Source organism: Apostichopus japonicus, chromosome 8, assembly GCF_037975245.1.
Source record: "Apostichopus japonicus isolate 1M-3 chromosome 8, ASM3797524v1, whole genome shotgun sequence".
Classification (NCBI taxonomy): domain Eukaryota; kingdom Metazoa; phylum Echinodermata; class Holothuroidea; order Aspidochirotida; family Stichopodidae; genus Apostichopus; species Apostichopus japonicus.
This window is the reverse complement of record NC_092568.1, coordinates 25,541,273-25,563,568: the sequence shown is the minus strand read 5'-3', so window position 1 is coordinate 25,563,568 and position 22,296 is coordinate 25,541,273. Positions and strand designations below refer to the sequence as shown.

At 38.9% G+C, this 22,296-nt stretch overlaps 2 protein-coding genes across 2 annotated transcripts; one reads left to right on the top strand and one right to left on the bottom strand.

The window, feature by feature from the left end:
* The first annotated feature begins 2,579 nt into the window (after positions 1 to 2,579).
* Positions 2,580 to 14,814, top strand: LOC139971274 (elongation factor 1-gamma-like). Its single transcript, XM_071977586.1, has 10 exons — positions 2,580 to 2,741; positions 2,884 to 3,042; positions 5,782 to 5,845; positions 6,488 to 6,630; positions 7,629 to 7,772; positions 8,318 to 8,447; positions 9,264 to 9,426; positions 10,959 to 11,131; positions 11,933 to 12,057; positions 13,891 to 14,814. Exons 1-10 carry the CDS (start codon positions 2,730 to 2,732, stop codon positions 14,041 to 14,043), a joined length of 1,266 nt encoding a protein of 421 aa, XP_071833687.1. The 5' UTR covers positions 2,580 to 2,729; the 3' UTR covers positions 14,044 to 14,814.
* LOC139971275 (uncharacterized) lies at positions 14,427 to 21,363 on the bottom strand. The gene is made up of 4 exons (XM_071977587.1): positions 21,222 to 21,363; positions 17,462 to 17,528; positions 17,032 to 17,190; positions 14,427 to 16,205 (listed from the first exon to the last, which is right to left on the bottom strand). The coding sequence occupies exons 2-4, from the start codon at positions 17,514 to 17,516 to the stop codon at positions 15,958 to 15,960; spliced, it is 462 nt and encodes a 153-aa protein (XP_071833688.1). The 5' UTR covers positions 17,517 to 17,528; positions 21,222 to 21,363; the 3' UTR covers positions 14,427 to 15,957.
* Positions 21,364 to 22,296: the final 933 nt, after the last annotated feature.

Sequence of the window (22,296 nt, the reverse complement as noted above, 5' to 3'; positions counted from 1 at the left end):
CATATTGCATAATACAGTTTGTGCAGCTGGCCACTTAGCGAACTTATTTTCTGCTATATCTACGGGAATATGATACGCTAAACTATGCGAAAAAATAATCGACATTATTTTAAGATAAGAAGTCCAAAATGTTTTATAAATACAATCGGCGGAATACTTTTACTTGTGTACAAAAATATGAGGCCATCGGAAGGGACCAGACTCCAGTACTCGCGTTCGTATTCGTACTCATTGATTCTATTGTACTCACATTACAGTGTGTGAAGACTCGCGCAAAAAAAGAAACGTCTAATGCCGGTAATCTGACCTAGTTTCGAATGAGGTGTAACAGAAGTGTTAGACACCACCATCGATCCCAGAAAATACACACACAGCTTGCTACCGTCGGTAATTATAGACACTAGTGTACAGTCAGTACATACAGCTGCGGTCAATACCCACAGCACAGTGTATAAACGATACAGCGATGGACATCTCATCAGGTCCAGCTAAAGATAACAATATCAGGAGCGTATCCAGGATTTTCTAACCCGGGGGGTGCGAATGACTATCTAAGCGGAGCGCCACCATCAGTTGGCGCAGCGTACAAGAACATTTCTGGTGTTGACACCCCCCAGATCACCGGAAATGGCACATATCGGGCTTGAAAATGACCAACTAGATGTTCACTTTTGCCTGAGTAAACCAAGTATTTTCCCAATATTATTTATCCATCCATAACCTTCTTGAAGATTTTCACCAGTCACACATCATGTTCGACCTCATCGCATCACCTGTGGATCATTGCTTTTGTAGGTGATTCTACGTAGTGGCCCACAATACCCGTCAGCCCTACTTTTCAAGGTTTTAAGCCCATTATTCGTTCAGAATTTGAAAATTCACACTTCTTGTGAAATAAATTCACTTCAAAACATACCAATGTTGCACAAAATTTCATCTATGGACAGCCAATACAGAAAAACCTCCTTCAACCCCTACAGACCGGTCAAAATTGCACGAGAAGAGGGAAGAATGTGTTAGGAATGTTGGTCAGGGAAGTTTCGAAAAATCAGACACAGTTAATATTTTGGTGCATGGGCACATGTCAGTCTTGGATAATGGTGTGGACACGTGTCTGTCTCTGATATTATCTAAGCGGAGTGCGACCATGGGTTCGCGCGTAGCGTACAAGAAATTTTTGGCAAATATACCTCCCAGATCACCGGAAATAGCACTTCTCAGACCCAATGATGCTCCCAAACCTCCTTAAGTTTTAGATCTCATGGCTTAGAAATTTAGTTTGGGGAAATACTGGCCATCTGCAGAAAAAAATCAAGGGACAAATAATCCAAGTAGACTTTTGTATACGATGGGTCTGGTTTCGTAACTCATCGGGAAGCGATTAGAGGGGTGGGCGTACGGTTGTGGGGCGCATGTTTTCATGCAGGTGGGAACAATCTCAAGAAGTGATGTGTGTGTCTGCCCCCCCCCCCCCGCCGGCAATTATACACCTTTGGATCCGCTACATGATATTCATAGGAGATGTGCTCAATTCTCAAATCGCATGCGAAATTTTTATTTTTTATTTTTAGATTCATCGTATAAGTTACGGTTCTAGGGTGGGGTAACGATTAGTATTCAGTTCGCGTTGTACAACATTTTATCTCTGCATGACAGTGTTGCATCGAAGGACATAAATTATGTCTAGTGCGCAGTTTGCATAGATCCTGGGCTAATACCAAAATGTGTCATGTTTCCCGACGACTCGGTCGAGTTCAAGACCAGCCACAGTTGCTTTCATAGCACACTTTTATCAGTTCTCTTCGTTCCCTCCTTTTTCTCTTTCTTATTTTTCATTTCCCTTCCTTCCTTCCTCTTCTTCCTCCTCTTTTTCCCTTCTTTCCCCCCTCTTTTTCCCTTCTTCTTCTCATTTTTCTCTCCATTTTTTCTTACCCGGGGGGCGCGCCCCCAACGCCCCCCCTGGATACGCGCCTGAATATATCACGCTTCATTACTGTCTGCATTTTGTAGCGACACGAACAAAACGTCACTTGCAACCGACAGAAAGTTAACTTTTTCAGATGGCCGCACGCGGTTTGGGGCGAGTCTTCAATGCCTTTAATTAACAGGTGATTAAGCGACGCCCAGATACCGAATGTGAACAGAAGTACCTCTTCTAAGCAGCTAAGAGAAATCCCGTTTAAAATATACAATGGTTTTAGTGACTAAACTGTCCATCCCACCCCCCCCCCCACCCACAAACCGTTATCATTCATCGGTGAGCGGCTAGATGCATTTTAGAGCTAGCATATCTATCACTTCAGACGAAGATGATGGGTTTGGTGTTCTTCTCCCTGAATGGTCATCAATATTGCCATCACCATAAGCCAGAGAGTCAAATAATGAATAACGGTCCGACATGACCTAACTTTAACAGGCATTACCATTACCATAGCACTTTTGAACACCGTACTGTCAATAAATTTAGCAAGCTAACATTTGAGGCCAATAAGTTATGAGCTTTAAATCTGGTCGGAAAGAAACCGTATGACGGACGTATCATACAAGGGAAGAGGAGCATATAAGAGTCACGAATACATTTTGTAAAGAACTGGAACAAGAGCGTGTGAATCAGGAATGAAACGAACAATAATGGCACTATCATCAGAAGGCGACTCACTCGAAGTAATTCAGATAAACGCCCTCTATTCACCCAGCTGCATAGCTCGGTCTCTTTCCCACAAGCAACCATGGCTTCTGGTGTAAGTACACGTGTCATGTCTCCAAAATCTCCCCTTTTCGATCTAATCGGACCAGTGAATGTTGTAAATTATGAGTTTAATTCTTAATTAGAAGTCAATCTGTATGATTTTACCTTTATTTTTTACTCTTACATCTTTACAGACGCTGTACACCTACCCTGAAAATGTTCGGGCGTCCAAAGTACTTATCGCTGCAAAGTATAGTGGCGTCAACATAGATGTTGTGCAAGACCCACCGGCATTTAAACTTGGCGAAACGAACAAAAGTGCCGACTTCCTCAAAAAGTTCCCTTTGGGAAAGGTGAGTTAGAAAATAATTGGTAGGTGATTGGTTATCACACTAAACGACTTGGGCTTATACCTTGTCTAGGTCTAGACTAGTATTATTAGTACCTGGCTTAACACTGAACGTTAGGCCTTAACTTAAGTACATTTTATTATGGTTCCCCATCGCACTACCACTACCAGCTGTAGGAGTAGGAATGTAGACTTGCTTCGGCATTATGAGCTACGTGTCGTTAACACCGAGAGTGCCATTGTTAACCAGGCTAGTGTTGGTATCAATGGTAGTAACTTTGACAGTATTGTGGCCAGATTATATTGTAGGGCTAGGCTAGGTTACAATATTTGCCTCCTGAGATGAGGCCACCATACACACATGATACAGTGCTACACTCAACATGGAATATGCCATGATGCATGGTTGATTCATAAATACAGCTTTAAGTTGTGAAGCTGAAAACCTCCAACGGATATTTAACATTAGAAAGCGATGATAGTTAAGCTCTGTGGTTAGGTCTTTCCACAGACAAAACAAATTTGATGCCAAAACAATATGGTTTTTAAACACCAGAAGGAATGATGATATGTCACACCTAGTCTTACTGCTATCTATGCACATATTGTTCTTCCATATTGATTATACGAGCATTGACTAGTAGGGTTGGGCGATATATCGAAAATTATTATTATCGCGATAATTTTTTTTCAAGACGATATTTTTTGAGGATTGAACAAATGACGATAATTTCTTGTGAAAGAAATTTGAAATAGATGTAGAAAAAAAAATTCTCCGTTTTATGTGTAAATGTTATTCTAGCATTCCATGGTTAAGAAAGTTGAAAAGAAATATTTTATCAACTTCATTTACTGACTTTTGCACTTTGTAAAAACCCGTTCTTTACATCATTGACTGTATAGAGAACAAAACTCTGAAAATCAGTAGAGAAATTACCAATTGTGTACGAAAAGTAAGTTGGTACACCTTTCTAATTTTACGAAAGATCGAGCAAAATACTTTCGAAAAATTCACGCGAAACTGGCATATCGTGCTAAATGCAACAAGTGTCATGTAAACAAGGCTCTAGTACACCCATTTATGAATAAACCAGAAGACCACATCTGGTGTAAAGCGGGGGAAAAGAAAGTATTTTCTAGAATTTCCCAAAAAAAATAATAATAATATCCTACCATAGTTAAGTGTATAGTAAATAGCCTAACCACTTCGTCGGTTACGGATCCCACGTAACAACAAAAACACAACTAATTGTATTTTGTGAAGTTGACGATTTCTACAAGGACATGGAAACAATATTTCGCATTAAGTTAATCACGCCTGGTGGCCGAAAACATGGAATTACAAGGTTTACTTTCATAAAGATGGCCATACTGTAGCTATTGGGGCCTTGATATCGTGCTATGTCTGTATGGTATAGACTGTGCCTCGTGTATCATGGGGAATAGATTGTTTTGTTCATGCGGAGGAGTCGGTTGGCTTGAGGTGTGTTTTACCTCCCTTAATGTTACGGGGATATTTACCTACTTTCCTTGAACGTCTAAGATAATATTTCGCATAACTTTACGGATCCTTTACTGACTGACCTAATTAATTCTAGAGTGGAGCCAAAAAAGTTTACTCCATAAAAAGTTTTTTGGAACCGTGCCAAAAATGTTAACAAACAGGTGTTAGACAGGGGGTTTGTTTTGCAAGGTACCTGAGAAAATTTGAAGCACATTGTAGCCTACCGTGATATTTAAGTACGGTTAAACACTGCAGTTGTAAACTGATTGTTAGGCAGTCTAGAAACGGGGCTTTGCCGAACGTAGTTTGTTTCATAATATCGACAGTTTTGTAAGTTAAACTTTATAAAGATTGTAAGACAGATTAATTCTCTTTTCATTTTATCACATAATATGGCTACTCTAACTTGTCATATTAAAACTTTCATCAGTTTCGTGACAATTTAAATTCATAAAGTTAGTCAGTATTTTGAATCCTCAATTGCGAATTTTTTTATCGCCAGACACGCAAAAATACTTAACTTTTCCGGGGGCCTTCGCCCCTGGACCCCCACAAGGGGTTCCACCCCTTGACCCCAACGGGGCTCTAAGGCGGGCCCTGAACCCCACGCCATTATGCTCGGTGTGTTTGCTGCGCGAAAACACCGGTGGGAAATCGGCAGTTGTTTTTAGTGTGTTCGCGAACACACTAAAAACAAGAAAAAATTATCGTAATTATCAAAATATCGCGATAATTTTTGAACTATTTATCGTGACATTAAAAAGCAAATATCGCCCAACCCTATTGACTAGTGAGGAGGCCATTCTCTTCTGCAACAGGTTGTCTGGGAATAAGCCTAACCATTGTCTAATAATTGAGCTATAGTATGGAATAACAGCTGAAATATTTTTTCACATCTTGCTAACAGTGGTTCAAGTTTATATCCTGTACAAGGCTATTAGCCTTGGACTTCATTAATATACAAATTAACATGAACAAAAGTTACAATAGCTCATTGTTGGGTCGTTCTCAGGTTCAAGTCTTGGGCTGAGATTTCCACATCCAAGCATCCCTGCATCAATTAAAGAATATTAACCTTGGACTCTAAGTCCTTTTTTAGGATATTAATAATTTACGTGGAATATGACAAGGAGAAAGTACAATTACATCCGGCAAAATCGACTGGGCACACTTCTTTGTACTGCATTGACCTAAAAGTGTAGTTGATTTACTTGTTCTTTGTTTTCTTATTGTGAAAAGGTACCGGCATTTGAAGGCAGTGATGGGACTCTTCTCTATGAGAGCAATGCTATTGCTTACTATGGTAAGAATAAAACTAATAAATTTAATGTTACTAAATTCACTTTTCAGTATCAGAGGATCATCATTCAAAGTTGCCTTTGTGAGATAACTGAAATGCAACAGTTTCACAATTGTAGGCTTTTCTGTATTACCATAGTGATATATTCCTCATCACAAACAAGATGTACATCAGTGGAAAATTTTAAAAATTTTGGTTTTTAAATAAACTAAACTGATGCTAATATATTTGACCTTTGAGATCCCAGTTCTGGTTTTGAAGCTAAAGAGAAATTTAACTGTCTGACAGTTATTGATAAACATGATTATGAGGAGATTAGGTCGTAAACCCATTTGCCTTGAAGAATGGGTTCTATATCTTGCAAATATTTTATATGCCAGAAGCTGCTAAGCCACAGCAGTTATCTAAAGCACTGCTCTTACAAGGCAACATTTTCTTCTTAAACCGGTCCAAAAGAAACATGGATCTCATGACAATTTGAATCTAGAAATTACTTCTTTTGGTGGGGTGGGATTTGGTTCTTATTCTATACTGTGGGCTCCGTAGTATCTACTACTAGTACTAAAGTGTTTACATATAATGTATAGTGAAGCATGGAGTATTCATAGCGATTTTTTGCCAATCGCAATGAATTTTACATTTCAGTAAGTAACGAACAACTTCGAGGCTCATCCGCAAAGGACCAGGCTTTGGTTCAACAGTTTGTACACTTTGCAGAGAACGAGATCCTTCCATCGGCAGCAACATGGGTGTACCCTACCCTCGGGATGATGCAGTTCAACAAACAGGTAAGGTTAAACCTTGTGTGCTGTAGATGACGGGTAGTCAAGTATATCATGTGGAATGTATCGTGATAGAGATTCTAAAAGTAAAATTGTGTGCTGCTATCCGTAAAGTCATCATAAGCAGGTTTTATTAACATTTATGTCCAATATTGTAATCTCTAGCATGATAACTCGAGGAATAATTAAGTGCTCACATTTTGTGTACCATTTATGGGTTTTAGGAATTTGAATATTGATCATGAATGCTGAAAATTGTATGTATCTATGTAATTAAATGCTATATAATTTTTGCATATTGAGTAGCATATCAATTAGTTACTTAAATTCCATACTGGATAAATTACTCCTTGCCAATGTGGAAAAGCTATTCGAACCTCTTGTAAGTTCAAAATAAAAAGCTTGTTTATTAGTAAATCAATTTAAGGTGACCAGTGTGGTCATGTAAATGTAGGGGAATGTTGTATCCTCTAGTAACAGAATTGTTGGTATAAATTGGTTGTTTCACAGCTAACGATCATACTATGCAATTCCTATTGGCTTGGAAGTTTGCTGGAATTTTATCTTTATGTACCATTAATGTACCATCATTGCTATGTTTGTAAAGATAATGCTGACATTACAAGCATTGGCATCTAGATCCTCATATTTCATTAAAAGTTATCGGATGTTTATATCATCCAGGGACAATTTGATGGTGTTTTTGCATTGGAAATAATTTCTTCGGCATTGGCAAAATATAAATCAGCAGTGAGCTGAAATGTTCAAATTGTTTATTCACATATCACAGTACATGAAGTGCAAGGTAATTGACGTGGAACCTTCACTATATATGTTTATTTAGCTGTAAAGCACTGAAAAAAAACCTTCTGATAGATTATTGGTTTTAACTATGATATAATATTCCATTTAAGAAGAGCATGGTATTCAGCTGACTTTTTTTTACAACTTTGCAAGTAAGACAAAATGCAAACTATGTTGACTTGTTCATTTCAAATTTTTAGAATACTGAACGAGCCAAGGCCCAAGTCAAGAAAGTATTTGACTATCTGAACGAATACCTGAAGACACGAACCTTCCTCGTCGGTGAACGGGCCACTCTGGCAGATATCAGCGTGGCATGCAATCTACTGCTACTATACAAACAGGTGAAATAAACAATAACGACATTGCCATCAGAAAAAATAATAAAAAAAATAATAAGAAGAAAAAAATAATAATAACATTGCCATCAGTTGTCAGACACTAAATGAAGCTGCCAAGATGAATTACAACAAATCTCATGATTTTATTGTGAAATCAAGTCCCTTTACTATCATATATAATCATTGATGTTGAATGTAAATGTATTTGTTTTATTGTTGGTATTAATAAATTATTTTGCTTTTGTTGTGAAGTTTTCATCAAGTTATTGGGTATTGAAATGATTCAATGTGGGAAATATCTGGAGGTCATTGAGACCGTCATCTTGGATTAACCTTGACTGTGTGCCTCAAAATTCAGAATATTTACTGGCTAAAATTGTGAAATTCTAGGTCTGAGATGATGGTTGGCAGCATAAAAGAAATGTGATTTTAATATATACCTGAAATGGCTTAGATGTGAGCTTTCAATATGGAAGCAAAAGCTTTTACTACAGCTTATTTCTATAGAATCAGCAGTGATTGGATAATTGTCTTCACTTTGCCCGCAGGTCTTAGATCCAGCCTTCCGTAAACCCTACGGCAATGTCAATCGATACTTTGTTACATTAGTCAACCAACCACAATTCAAAGAAGTACTGGGGCAAGTTCAGCTGGCGAACAAACAAGCACAGTTTGATGGTAAGCAGCGTAATTAATCTGAGAACAACATCTATGCCACTCACTACTGGCACATATTTACTCCTTAGTTGGCCTGTGTTACTTTCTGTTTAAACTCCTATCCTCTGTATACATAAGTACTGCTGACAAACAGTCTGCAAGGTTTACCCGATGCTTGGAGTCTTGGAATTGGAAGCACTTTTTCTCTGTGTATCAAGTTAATGTAATTACTAAATATAATTTGTTCGGTGAGCATTGGTAGAAGTATGGTTTACTTAGAGGAAGGATCAGAAATTCTGTTTGGAATTAACTTGGATGAAAGAGCGGTTTTAACTCAGATTTCTTTCTCCTTTCTATTTTTTTTGCATTTGATTGCCATCTTAAATAAAGCTAACGAGCATTGCTCGAATTAAAGACTATTAATGGATTAAACTATGAGTTTCTGAGGTATGGTCACCAATTATCGTTTGCCAGAAATGAATGATTTCTGTTCTCCTAGATGTGTAAAGTGAAGTCCTAGTCAACGATAGCCATCTTAGAGATTCCTTACAAGGTTTTAATCGTTGAAACTTCAATTTGCAACTGGCTCAAGACTGGCACGCATCTGACCATTGACAAGTTTCTCTCTTAAATTTATTTTTCTACAGCAAGTCTAACTTTTGTCCACATGCACTAATGCAGTAAATTGTCAACAGTTTCAGTTTTGCCAAAAAAATTACTGTCATTCTTTCTATTTTGCAAATAGCTGCTGCCCTATAAAAAAAAATATAAAAAAAAACAATTTATCATCTAAACTGAGCAGCAGTGATTCAATTTTATTTGTTCATCTCATCACAGCTGCAAAGTACGCTGAATTGTCTGGTGGAGGCAAGAAAGATAAGAAACCAGAAAAGGGTAAACAGGAGAAGAAAGGCAAGAAATCCAAGAAGGAGAATGCAGACGTTCCAGATGTCCCTCCACCACCAAAGAAAGTAGAACCTTTCACGGATTTCCCACAAAGGTGAGGTTGTTAATAATGGTCATTATTCATTTCTACCTCCAGGAGAGGTATTCTTGGTTATTCATGAATTAGGAGGTCAAAGTGTCATGTCTGATTTACTTTGACTGCTATCTAGTCTACTGAGAAAGCAGAACAAATGCTCTTTGACCAAAGTCTTTCTTTTTTAATGATTGAGTTGTGACACAATTCATGGTTTTCATGGATTGTGAAATCAAAAGAATGTTTGAGTTCTTTGTTTGTGGGAGGGGAGGATGAGGGGGAATAGGGGGTGGGAGGAGAGAGTAGCTCTGCTACCTCTACTTTTTTTTCTATTGTTTGAGGGTTGAGAGGAATATGTAAAATAGGGGTTCATCAAAGATTATGAGAGAAGTAACACCGTTTATCAATTCCATCGCTTCTGGTGCAAGACTGTAAAACATTTCAAATCATTTTGAAACATGATTTTTCTAAATGGTTGTTTTCTATTTATCTTGCCTTCCTTTAGCATGACTGTCGGCATATAATGATTTCTGATCTGTTGTAGTCTGCTAATCAACACTGCTATCAGTCGTGGTTGTATTTCTATAACATTGTATATAGTTAAGAGAGATATAGCGCTTTTGACATCTGAAACCCATCAGTGAGAGTGGCTGGACTACTCAGTCTAACAGGCCATTTAGACCATTGCTACTCAAAACTCAAGAGAAAGACATAAGACACTTTTTTAGTCTCAATTAAAAGTTTAACATTGTGTCGCAAAATCGTTGTCATCCAAGAGTCCTCTGACCAGTGTTGATATGTAGTGAAAAGCACTAGTTATGAAATTGTTACGATTTAAAAAAAAAACAGTGATGGACATTCAAAATTACGGTCTGCACTTAGGTACCGACGTCATCGTCAATTGAGCCTTAAAGGAAGTATTCCAGAGATTTGTCATATTTTAAAGTTGAATATCTTGATAACCAGATTAGCTAATGAAATACCAGCACACTCAAAGTCTTTCTCTTTTCTTTAGACAGATGATCATAGGCGTAGGAGGCTGGGGGGAGGCTGCAGCCCCCCTCCCCCCAACCAAATATATTTGAAAAATTTGGGCAATATGCTGAGAATTTTTCGGGCACCTACTGAAAGAAATATAATTTGCAATGTGTTTTTCAATGTTTAAACTGATATTATTATTCTCATTATTATTGAACCGACTTCCCCAATTATTCTAACCAATATGGAAGGGTAATAAATGATTGTATCTAATTGGCAGGCAATGTAATAACCGATGAATACCTATGTGATATGCACATTCAGTTGTTGAACGTGCGAAAAATTTTGGTTATATTTTCGAGCAAGTCGTTACACCCTCCCCCCCCCCCCCCCCACAAATCAAATTGATTGCAGATGATATATCAAGACTAAAAAAATATGCCTTAAAGTCATCATCTATTAATGGTTCCATCAGATCTACTCAATTTGAAAGTATGTCATTTAAAAGTGTGCAGTTTTTGTGAATGTCACATTCTAGTCGTTGTTTAATGCATTGTTCCTTCACATTTATACAGTAAATTTATTTTGGATGCATGGAAGAAAATTTATTCCAATGAAGACACGGCAACAAAGGCCCTACCTTGGCTTTGGGAGAATCTGGACAAAGAGAACTACTCTGTCTGGTATTGTGAATACAAGTACGCAGATGAACTCAACATGTTATTCATGACAAGCAACCTTATTAATGGTGAGTACCTGTTTATTGTCCAGGTGTCAGATTTTCTTTAACTATGTACAAGCAAAGTTTAAGGAAAACAACTTTTCTGGGCGATCTTGTAAGGATCGCCCAAGAGAGACCAAAGTTTTGTTTCGTACGACCAACTTTCCCTTTGGGGTCGTCGAACATGTGTGGTTTCAGTAGATTCACACTAAGGAGACACCTTGACGAAAGGAATACCAAGATAGGTATCACTTTGCATGATCCAATGTTGTGTAGACTTGTTCATTAATAAACTATTGCAGCATCCAGATGTGTGTTTAATACAATGGCAATGGAAAGCAGCAGTAATAAATACGGCAGCGTTCATCGACTTCTGTGCACGGCTGAATACATTGCTAACTACAGACATATTACAAAGATTTGTTCTCTGAAGAAGTCTGAAGATGTTTGCTGCAATCTCATTTGCAGCAGAGTCTGCAAGTAAACTGTCTGGAAATTTTTTAGCATAATATCAGTAACTCATCGAACGGAAAGCCCTTTTCAGGAGATTGGATTGCTTTAAAACTTTAATTTATGACTGGCATGTTTTCACACTTTTGTCACAAAATATGTATTAGAAACTAAATGAAGCAAGCTAAACAAAACGGTGGGGGAAAAGTACAGAATTTTGAGTTATTTGTTCCTTTTGCTTTTGGGGTGGGGGGGGGGGTTGGGGTGTGACTTTGTTATTTTATCACAAGTAGCATCATACTGTACACTTCCAGAATAAACAAGATTGTGGTCTTGTTGCATCCCTCCATACTATTTGAATGTTGTCATATTCCACAGGATTTTACCAACGATTAGGCAAGATGTATAAGCATTCATTTGCTACTATGCTTATCTTTGGCGAGGACAAAAATAGCACTCTCTCCGGTGTGTGGATATGGAAAGGGCAGGATCTCATCTTTCCAGTAAGTTGGTGATTAATCGATAAGGTCGAAGCTCCAAAATTGTCTTTCGACACAGGAGTGAGACAATATGTATGACACTACACTTCATTATTGCAAAATGATCCAGTTGATTTCCAGTTGTTTTGATTTCATTCCACCTTTAAAAAGTTCACAGTTTATACTTGTAAAGTTGGTCATTGTACTTCATTGGGCTAGAGCAAGCACAAATTATAACTGATTTTAATTACCAGCAAGGTGTATCCTCACAGTGACAACTCAAAAACGGAGTGACTGGTATTTATCATACTTGCTAAGTATATGTATTGTAGTGAAAAGGTGTGCCCTATTGGTTTTGGGGCACACCCTATGAATATGAATGAGGTTATAGGGCCAGATGTTAAACTCTTTACATTGCAATAACTCTGCAATCGTAAGTCGTATTGTAGCCAAACTTGGTATGCAGTTGTAGGTTAGTAGATGGTACATGTAGGCCTTCATGCTTTGTGACCATGTGAGCCCAAAAGATTCCAGGTCCATTTTAGTGCCGGTTGTGCCCAATTTTATTTCCTCCTCAAATACACTTTTGGAATTCTTGGGGCCCAATATGTCTGGGACCATTTGGGCCAACATTTTCTTTACATTGCAATAACTCTGCAACCATAAGTCAGATTGTAGCCATAGGTTTGGTGCATAGTTGTTGGTTAACAGCTGGTACATCTGGGCATAAATATTATGATATTAGGTGATGGCATACAACACCCTAACTTTAATATTCCACTAAGAAATTAATCATAGTGCCCATTGGGTTCTTGTGTTTATATCAAGTCCATGATCCAAGCTTTCATGCATTCTGCAGAGCATTGATTCTGAGGGATGGGTTCTGGTGGGTTGTGGCTCATTTGTCATGGAAGATCTGCAGTCATGGGCCTTAAAGATTGCGGACCGCTGTTTTACTGTAGCCTGTAGTATAATAGTTAACTGTTAAACCTACAGAGAGGGAACTGGTGTAACAAAATCATGAGAATTTCAATTATACTGGTTTATATACAAACAATTCTGTGTGATTTGACATCCAGGAAAAGATGTACCTCATAGCAGATGTTGCAATCAAGTGTATTTAAGATCACTGAAATAGATGTGAAATCAGGGGTAGACGGTACCACCATCTGACATTACTTTATGTAGATCAGGGTTGTCCAACCTACGGCTTGCGGGCCACAGTCCGGCCCGCCGCAGGGTTGCGTCCGGCCTGCCAGAGATGCTCTACGGTGCGAAATTTTAGTGAGCAGATCTAGTGATAACAAGTTTAAGCTATATAATCAATCATTCGAACCTTCTGAGTCCAAAAAACTACATACAGGGCAGTTTGCGTGACACTCTCTCAGCGGAGGGGGGGGGGGGCGGCTGGACTTGATTCATGTTTTATCAGGAAGGAAAATAAATCAGTGCGCTCTGCGCGCAGTGCTCACATTTTGTTGCCTTGGGCATAGGGCAAAAAATCGAGCGTAGGGTTCATGCGGCCCCCTCCTCCATCATAATCATTCCATGTGGCCCTCCTCTGCAAAAGGTTGGACAACCCTGATGTAGATGAACCCTGCACACATTTTTATGAAAATACCGTGGCACTAGCAGTAAGGCCTTCTTTAGTATAACATATTAAGAACTGCAGAGTTTGGAACTCTGCTGTATATGTATTATGCATGTAAAGGCAAGTTAACCCTGGTGAGGAGTTTCTCTCTTTTTGTTTTTGTTTTTTTTGTCCTTTTCTGTGGGTTTTGGCCCTTTGTTGGACCTTTGAATGATGGCGATCTTAGGTTTTTAACCTATATCTTTCTCGTGTTTTTTCTTCTTCAGCTGGACGACGGCTGGACACGAGAATACGACTTGTACGATTGGAGGAAGTTGAATGTGGATGATGCGGCTGACAAGAAACTTGTGGAAGAGTACTTCATCATGAAAGGAGATTTTGGCGGCAAAAAGCTGTACGACGGCGAAGTCTTCAAATAAGTTGAAAAACATTCTTCTGACCTGAAAAACCAAAACACTTACAAGGCTGTTTGGTGAATGTAGAGGTCTGTTACCTTTTAATCTTCTTTAAGGGTGACAGAACTTTACTAAATATCAGGAGACACATCTCAAAATAAGGTTTCATGTCAGCAGTACAAAAAGAATTTATTGCACCGCTCAGCGGTAAAGTAGTTAACTTAACACATCAAATCATCGAGCAACAAAGAAACTTGCTTTAAACTAAAATTAAGAATCTGAGGAGGCAGAGCCCTTCTTTGACTTGTAAAAGCCACCCTGGATTGTGAAACATTCATGAATTAAATTCACTGGCGTGCCTTTCTAAACAGAAAAAGAACGACACAAAACTTGAATATATTATTTAAAAAAAAGTCCTGTTCGTTTCGAGAAGAAGGGATACATTATCTATCTTAAATCCTATGACAAAGGGAATGACTTGACTGTCCTCTTTCATTGGCTGTAAGGACTAACTTATGCATTTAATAAATCAACAATGAGCAAGATAACTGTTGATCTTGGGGTAAGGGGAAGTGCAACGAACATGAATCGGCTTGCCAGGCAGGCTGATTCATCTTGACCTATGACCTAGCAGGGCTGATCATTAACATCTCTTCTGACCTGTGGTATTATGACATCCATCAAACCAGGTAAGCCATGTGTTGAACAGGGAGTTTATTGTAACTACTGAGTGTTATAAATGAAAAGTGTTTTTGAAACACTTGCAAAAGAATAAAGAAAAGTAAAAAATTGGTATACTCGCTCGTGTAGTGTATTCTTTATGTTCAGTCATGCTCCCCATCAAAATTCACCAAATCCAAATGTGTGTAAGTAATTTGTAACTTGAGGCTACTGAAAGGGAAAGGGTGCTCTTGGAATTTTAAAAAAAGAATTTAAATAGTATGGTTGCACAGCAGCACCTACATGCTGGGAGCTTGGGTCATATCCAATTTACAGTGTTTACATAATTACCACTTTTAAATGAGATATGAAGGAGAAAAAAATGTGGTTCTTGCATGGAATTTTCACTGTCACACAGTATAAACCAAAGACAATGAAACAAGATGCAGTTGGCATGTAGGTATAGTAGATATTACTTCCTAGCTCAACTAGCATTCATAATGGGGAAAGTCTTCTTGTAGATTCCTGTTTCACATTTATATGAAACTGCTATGATAAGCTAAATCAACCAAACGTGCCCATCATCTAACATCTTCCAAACTCCCCGGCAAATTCTCAGCAATTGCTATTGTTAATTCCTCTGCAAATTCAATTCGACATATTTCGTACTTCAACTATGCTGTTTCGGAACTTAAAGATATTTTGGTGGAGACTATGAAGAACAACTGTGTCATCAGAGTGGTAAGTGAATGATGGTGGTTGACACCCTCAATTTCAAATGGTTCAGTGAAAAAGTCATTTTGGCATTTACATGATCTCTGCAACAGACATTTCCAAACGGAAAGACCTCAATCCTGCTAATAACACAATTATTGTAGTGACCTATATAAGACCCGTTCTGCACTGTTGACCCTTCTATTGATAGCTCAATTGCCATCAGAATCATCCCAGTAGGCAGTCCCTGTAGTAAGTGAAAATTATGTAACAAAAATATTTGCTTTCGTATTTGTAAACAGTAATATTGAATCCTCTTATCGATGGGTTCCCGAAATCTGAATTAGTCTCCCATCCCCTTGCCCCTCTGCTATTTACTCCACTAACCAATGCGATCCCTTCCTTGTTCGTACCTTTCCCCCTCTCTTGTTCTTACCTTTCCCTCCCCCCCCCCTCCTCTCTCTTCCTCGCTTCCTCCATGTCACCTTTTCCACGCCCTTCATCCTTTCCCTGTTATTTCTTCACTTGCTGTTTAATTGACAACAAAACCGATACCATAGGACACTACAAATTACCCAGTAACAAAAGAAACGGTAACATAATGGCCGTTGTAACGTATAGACCATACCCACAATTGTAACACACTTCAACACTTTCCAGTGTTAGGTTGAAACTTTGAAGGGTCTCATCAATTGTTAAACTTTCATCATCTGGAAGCTGTTTCTTGGTGTAACAACCTGGTGTAATCTTTTCCAGAATCAAGGAGCATTTAGCCTCTTCAAAGTGTGCCGTTACTCTGATGTCTGCCGTGCCTGTTATAAATGAAATAATATAGGCTATAATGACAACACGTATCATGAGAACAGGATGAAACTCACTATGTTTGCTTTGGAATAATAACTCTCTTAGTGCCATCTCAATGGTACCTATAGTACACCGTAATGTAACTCAATGGTACCCATAGTACACCGTAATGTAACGTAATTTTTATAAAAGTTGGTACGTTTTCCTCTCCATACTGCACAGCAGCACCAAAGGTCCCAGGAATCCCGCATAAAAATGAAGGATCTCTAAAAAGGGGCGTATCCTAACCATTTTCTGGGTGGAGGGGGTGAAGTCCCCGGATTTTTTTATTTACCCTAATATTACCTTGATCTTGGAAATGTAGATATGAGGGAGAACGGCTTTGTTTTCCTTTTGTTTTTTCCTATTTGTTTAATTATGTTATAAGACACGCTGAATTGATATACTGTTTAAAATGCCATCGGTCCCACAATGCCATTATTTATTCTGGTTAGTATTTACGCTGGGTTCCGTGTACGGGAATCTCTCATGCTTCGGTTTTAGTTACGATGTCGAAGGCTCAGTAACCTTTGCAATTATGCTGGCGTGTGTAAATACGTATAAATACATATCTCAACAACCACAATTTGAATCATTGTGGCATATTTGGTAGGTAGATACCCCATGATGTGTCAATGTGCCATATTGTTCTTGGTTCCCATTTCATGAATATATATATGTATATGTATATATTTATTTATTTATTTATTTATATATTTATATATGTATATATACAAACACACACATACATACATACTGACATACATATACGTACACACATACATACATACATACTTCGAGCGGTGGCAGTTATTTTGACGCACGAAATGGCGTTCTCGGGACAAGTTTCATTCCTTTCATCTGGCGAGTTAGAGCTCGTTAACATGTCTTCACAGATGCTCTCATTAGACGGACATCTAACTTTCAGGTAGCTGTCGCAGTTTAAGGCCTCGGCTAAACAGAAATTACAAGAAGAAAAGGATGATATGTAAGGGTAGGGAGAGGCGGTTTAAATAGAAGAACAATTTGTAAATTAAAAGGATACAGGCCTTCATAATTAGGATGAAAATGATCAAATATTAGGCAACGTCCTCTCTCCAACAAGCGTTATCGACCTTGAATATAAAGGAATCCTTGGTAAATTTCGATTGATAACTTAAACATATTGTCAATCGTGTGCACTGGCATTCATAATGTAAAGAGACATAGATTCGAAAATCTTTACCTTGCCATCCTACCGCAAACAGTGCTATGATGATATGCAGTTTCATCAGTTCCATGATATAATTGTACTGTGAATTAAGAAAAGTAAAGTAAATAACAAACTCTGACCGTTGATTTACAACTTATTGCATAGACGCCCCTCATTGAGTTCTCGGCTGCTTCTGTTATTGGTGGTCGTCAAAGGTCATTTGAGGTCACCAGTGACCAGCATATCTAAAGTTTGTAAACAAGCTTACTCAACAACTTAAGCTTTGCTGAATCTCATAGATGGGTCGTAGGTCCATTAATAAGTACCATGTTTGTTAGTCATAGATGATGATGATGATGATGATGATGATGATGATGATGATGATGATGATGATGATGATGATGATGATGATGATGATGATGATGATGATGATGATGATGATGATGATGATGATGATGATGATGATGATGATGATGATGATGATGATGATGATGATGATGATGATGATGATGATGATGATGATGATGATGATGATGATGATGATGGAGGTCAAATGAGACCGTCAGTGGTCAAAACATTATTGAAACCTTGTGAAAAACGATAACTCAATTAGCCAAACTTTGACCAATCTGAGTAGGGAACTCTTTGTGGATTCTCTGTTTGTATTGCCTTTGGATGAGGTCAAAGGTCATTTGAGATCAACAGTAGTCAAATCATTGATGTATGTTATACTTGGTATATAGATGCCCATTACATCTGTTATTGGTATATTGTTAGTAGACAAAGGTTTTTCAATTTCAGTTTGTGAAGGCACAAAATGTATATAATGCCGCACAAAAGATCTGATATAATCTCAGTGGCGTAGGAAGTTACTTTTGAGTGGGGGGGCTGAAGACTGATGGCCGGCCTGGGGGAGGGGTCTAAGGGGAGGGGGTGCCCCCCTCCCCTTTGGATTTTTTTGCATTTCCAGGTGGCCTCAGATGCAATTTGGTGCAATATAGCACACTTCAACACCCACTCCATTTTGTAAACTAAATTTTGTATTTTCACCTGGCCTTAGATGCAATTTGGTGCTCCAAATGAGATTTTTTAACTCATTTGGAAATGAAAAAGGGGTTTTTTGACTTGCGAAGTGGGGGGGCGGAATGATACTTCCGCCCCTCCACATTTTTCACTGGGGGGGCTGGCGCCCCCCCCCCCAGCCCCCCCGGTTCCTACGCCCTTGTATAATCTTCAGTACTACATACCAAGTCGATCATGAAATACGTTTGGAAAGGAAAGGTTAAAAAAAAAAGTTGAAGGTTTACAGTCTTGTATGAGGCTAATGCCTCCTCACACGACTTTACAACTTAACCCCTGGTCATTGGTAACTTGTCACACCCACACACCAAAGTGTGCACAATTCAATCAATCTCTCCTGGGGCACCACAGTGCACCACAACCACGTGTCCCCCGGGGGACTTCCCATAGGGTGCAGCCACAAACCGGCGCACGCAACTATATTTACAAGTTACCTCGCAGGTCCCCATTTATACACCTGGGTGAAGAGAGGCAATGGAGATAAAGCGCCTTGCCCAAGGACACAACGCAATGATCTGGCCAGGGCTCGAATCTGTAATCCTTAGATCACAAGTCCACTGCCTTAACCACTTGACCACAACGCCCTCCACAGGTCAAAGGTTATCACTTGAAGCGCTGGTCCGAATCTGCCCATTTATCTGTGTTTTCGTTTTCTTAGAGAAAGTGAAGTTGTAGGAAAGTTGTCAAATATTTGGAAAGAAAATTAGATAAAGTCGTGAAGGGTTCATTGATTCCTGTGAGATGTTAAATGGGTTGGTGACGGAATTGATTTTTTTGTTTTCAGTTCAATTTGTTAAAGAGCACATTGATGGTTTCACATTGTATCTATGTGAGATATCCACACATGATGACTAACTGTTATGCTGGGTATTTGTAAAATTTGGCATAGGATGTATAGTTTGCAGAACTGTCCAGTTATTGATTGGTGTCCACAAGTCAGGCGCGTAGCCAGGAATTTGCCAAGGGAGGGGCGAACCTGTAGGCAAACTATCAGAGCCGTAGATTCTGCATTGAAAACTATCTAAGCGTAGCGCCACCATAAGTTGGCGCTACGCGTTCAAGAAAGTTTTGGCTGAAAATGCCTCCCAGATCGCTGTTAATGGCACGTCTCAGGCCTTGTAAGTGGCATCTAAGCTTGAAATTACTAGCGATATCATAAAAATATACAAAAAAAAAATATGCTCAAGGTGGGGGGGGCGGTCGCCTCCTCCCCCCCCCCCCTTGGCTACGCGCCTGCCACAACTGTTGCAAATACTTCTGTAACTGTCAAGAGATCTGACACTCTCTGAAGTTTTGGTTCTGACTTGTACTTTGATAACTCTTTCACCAGTTACTTATCAGGTGAATGTAAGTTAAAACTTTATGGTAAGGAATCACAAGGCCTTCTAACTTTCTGTTTCAGTCTTCCATTTCTCAAATGTATACCATGAACATGACATTACATTCTTCTCTATTCCACGGGAGCATCAAATTGACGCGGGGCCGAGGAGTTGTGTAACTCTTACACCTTTCTCCGGGCATATCCCCCTCTCCGCCCATGCGACACTCTTCATCACACGTCATCCGGTTAGTTTGTTACACAGTCAAAGCAGTTGCTTCTAATACTGTGAGAAGATAAACCCTCAAACAAAACAGAACAACAAATCGGGGGCCTAATTATAAAGCTGGTTTACTGAAGAATAAAATGAGCATATATATGCGATTGAGGGCGTAAAGCTTCGGTCCTATAGGAGAAGAACATTTTATTAGGATCAAAATGTCCTCCTCCTTTTGAACAAAACACTGCTCTAATTTTTAACCAGGAAGTCAACAAGGCTGTCAAGGTTTGGCCATCGTTATCTACAAGTTTCTTGCAGTTTCGTTTTTTATCCCGCTCTGTGTTTTTAGTTATCATGTGTCTATAGTTCAAACGAAGGACTTTGACCGCTGGTTTCATGACCTTTGACATCCACAAAAAAGAGACGACAGTTCTTGAATTAAGCTAGTTGAATTGACATATGTAAGCTTTAGTATTGGAGTTCATGTGTTGCCAAAGGTTTTAAATTCAAAGTTTGACCTCTGCTGACCTTTGCCAAAAACGATGGGGAATTTGTGTTCACTAAGATGGATTCCCTTACCAAGTAGTTCTATATTGTTTTTCGTATTTACAAGCCAGTGTGTCACATACAAAGTATACACACGTAGCCTATATACACACACGCACACATATGCACATACATACGCCATTACCACCCAATAGATTCATTTTGCCTCAGGTAGCTGGAAATCAAAAACAACAATAAGTGATTGACCTAGAAGAGAATTTGAACCATGCGAGCACAGGATTGCCTAAAAGATTGTGCTCGAGATATCCGCAATTTGTTAGTTCCACGACCTACTATCTTCTGAGGACTGAACCACGCCCTACCAGAGCCGCAACCCTTAGAATCGATGGTCTGGAAAATCCCGCGACCCACCGAAAGTGTTTGTTTCTCCCTTTTGTGTGGCTTCATAGAGTTTGGGGACCGTCGCTGTACTCGACAAATTGAATCATTCAACATAGTCGTCGACGCTCCAATATTTAACCATTCTGTCGAAAACTTTAGAAATTACAAAGAGGAAGGGACACTAAAGTACAAGTTGTTTTTTTTTTTGGGGGGGGGGGGGAGCGTGAACTTAATATCTAGTCTTTCAAATTGAGTAAATACTTCAAAATTTAAAAGAGTTTTCTTACCTTTGACCTGATCAAGCGGAGTTAAACGTTGTCAATCCTCTGAATATTTGCAAAGAGATGAGTTTCCTCGCAAGGCTCCGATCACGTTGTGTCGTTTCTAGATATATGATAGGGAGGTACATCACTTTGAACTTTCAATACGTAATAACTAAACGTATTAATTACACTTCTTCTTTCGAACACAATCACATCTTTACTTTAAAATCTGACAGTATAGCGACAAAAACAGAGTACTTTATCTCTTCCAAAAGGAAGTTTATAACTATTCACGTAAGATTATTGCATACAAATAGAAAGAAACATTTACATAACACCATATTTTATTTCGCTTTTAGACTCCCTGCATGCTTTTGAAAACGATTTGTTTTTCTGCTCTTGATCCAGTGGAGGCTTAGTCAAATAATCTGTGTCAAGGGGTCGTATAACATAACATTGGATGTAGGATCATCATCTGTACATTTTAAACATAAACAGGTCTACGTCACTGTGTTGATTGCGCTGTGTCTCTATACTCAACACTCAATATTGATATTGTTTAGCTCTGCATTTTTATTTTTCAATGTTTACAACATATTACAGGGACATCATGTTTACATACAACGCGTTTCCGTGTAACATTATTATAGGACTGATAGCAAATATACAAGATGGCGTCTTCGAAAGCCGACAACGTTTTGTAGAAACATAACCTAAAACGCATGCGTTTGTTTTCCAATATGGCACTATAAAGCTCTAAATTTAGCTTGCTGGTTTAAAGGTATATGCTGGCCGAATTCAACCCGATTCTGCATGCATGGTATACACTTGCCACATAATACCGATGACGTATTTTGCGTCGTTGAATTTCAATGATGCGTTGACGACGGCGTTCCACGTGAAAGTAATGGTTGGCGTGGCGTTGACCAGTGGGCTTGGGGTGCTGTCTTGTGTTAGAAATGGGAACAATTCCGATTGTAGCCATTATTTCTAAGGGGAGTGTATCTTTTGTCACTGCACCCTCACTAGAGGCTATTGCAGCTGAACGTCTCAATTTGGAATTTTTGTATAACGCCCTCGATAATTTGCATAGCCTGTT

What these genes read in the sequence shown, in the direction of transcription:
- LOC139971274 (XM_071977586.1), top strand. An exon ending in CAATGCTATTGCTTACTATG is followed by an intron (nt 5,846 to 6,487) that starts GTAAGAATAAAA and finishes TTTACATTTCAG; the next exon opens with TAAGTAACGAACAACTTCGA. An exon ending in GACAAGCAACCTTATTAATG is followed by an intron (nt 11,132 to 11,932) that starts GTGAGTACCTGT and finishes CATATTCCACAG; the next exon opens with GATTTTACCAACGATTAGGC.
- LOC139971275 (XM_071977587.1), bottom strand. Translation starts at nt 17,516, where the DNA reads ATGGAACTGATGAAACTGCATATCATCATAGCACTGTTTGCGGTAGGA. An exon ending in GTTTGCGGTAGGATGGCAAG is followed by an intron (nt 17,191 to 17,461) that starts GTAAAGATTTTC and finishes ATTTCTGTTTAG; the next exon opens with CCGAGGCCTTAAACTGCGAC. An exon ending in AATAACTGCCACCGCTCGAA is followed by an intron (nt 16,206 to 17,031) that starts GTATGTATGTAT and finishes CATTTATAACAG; the next exon opens with GCACGGCAGACATCAGAGTA.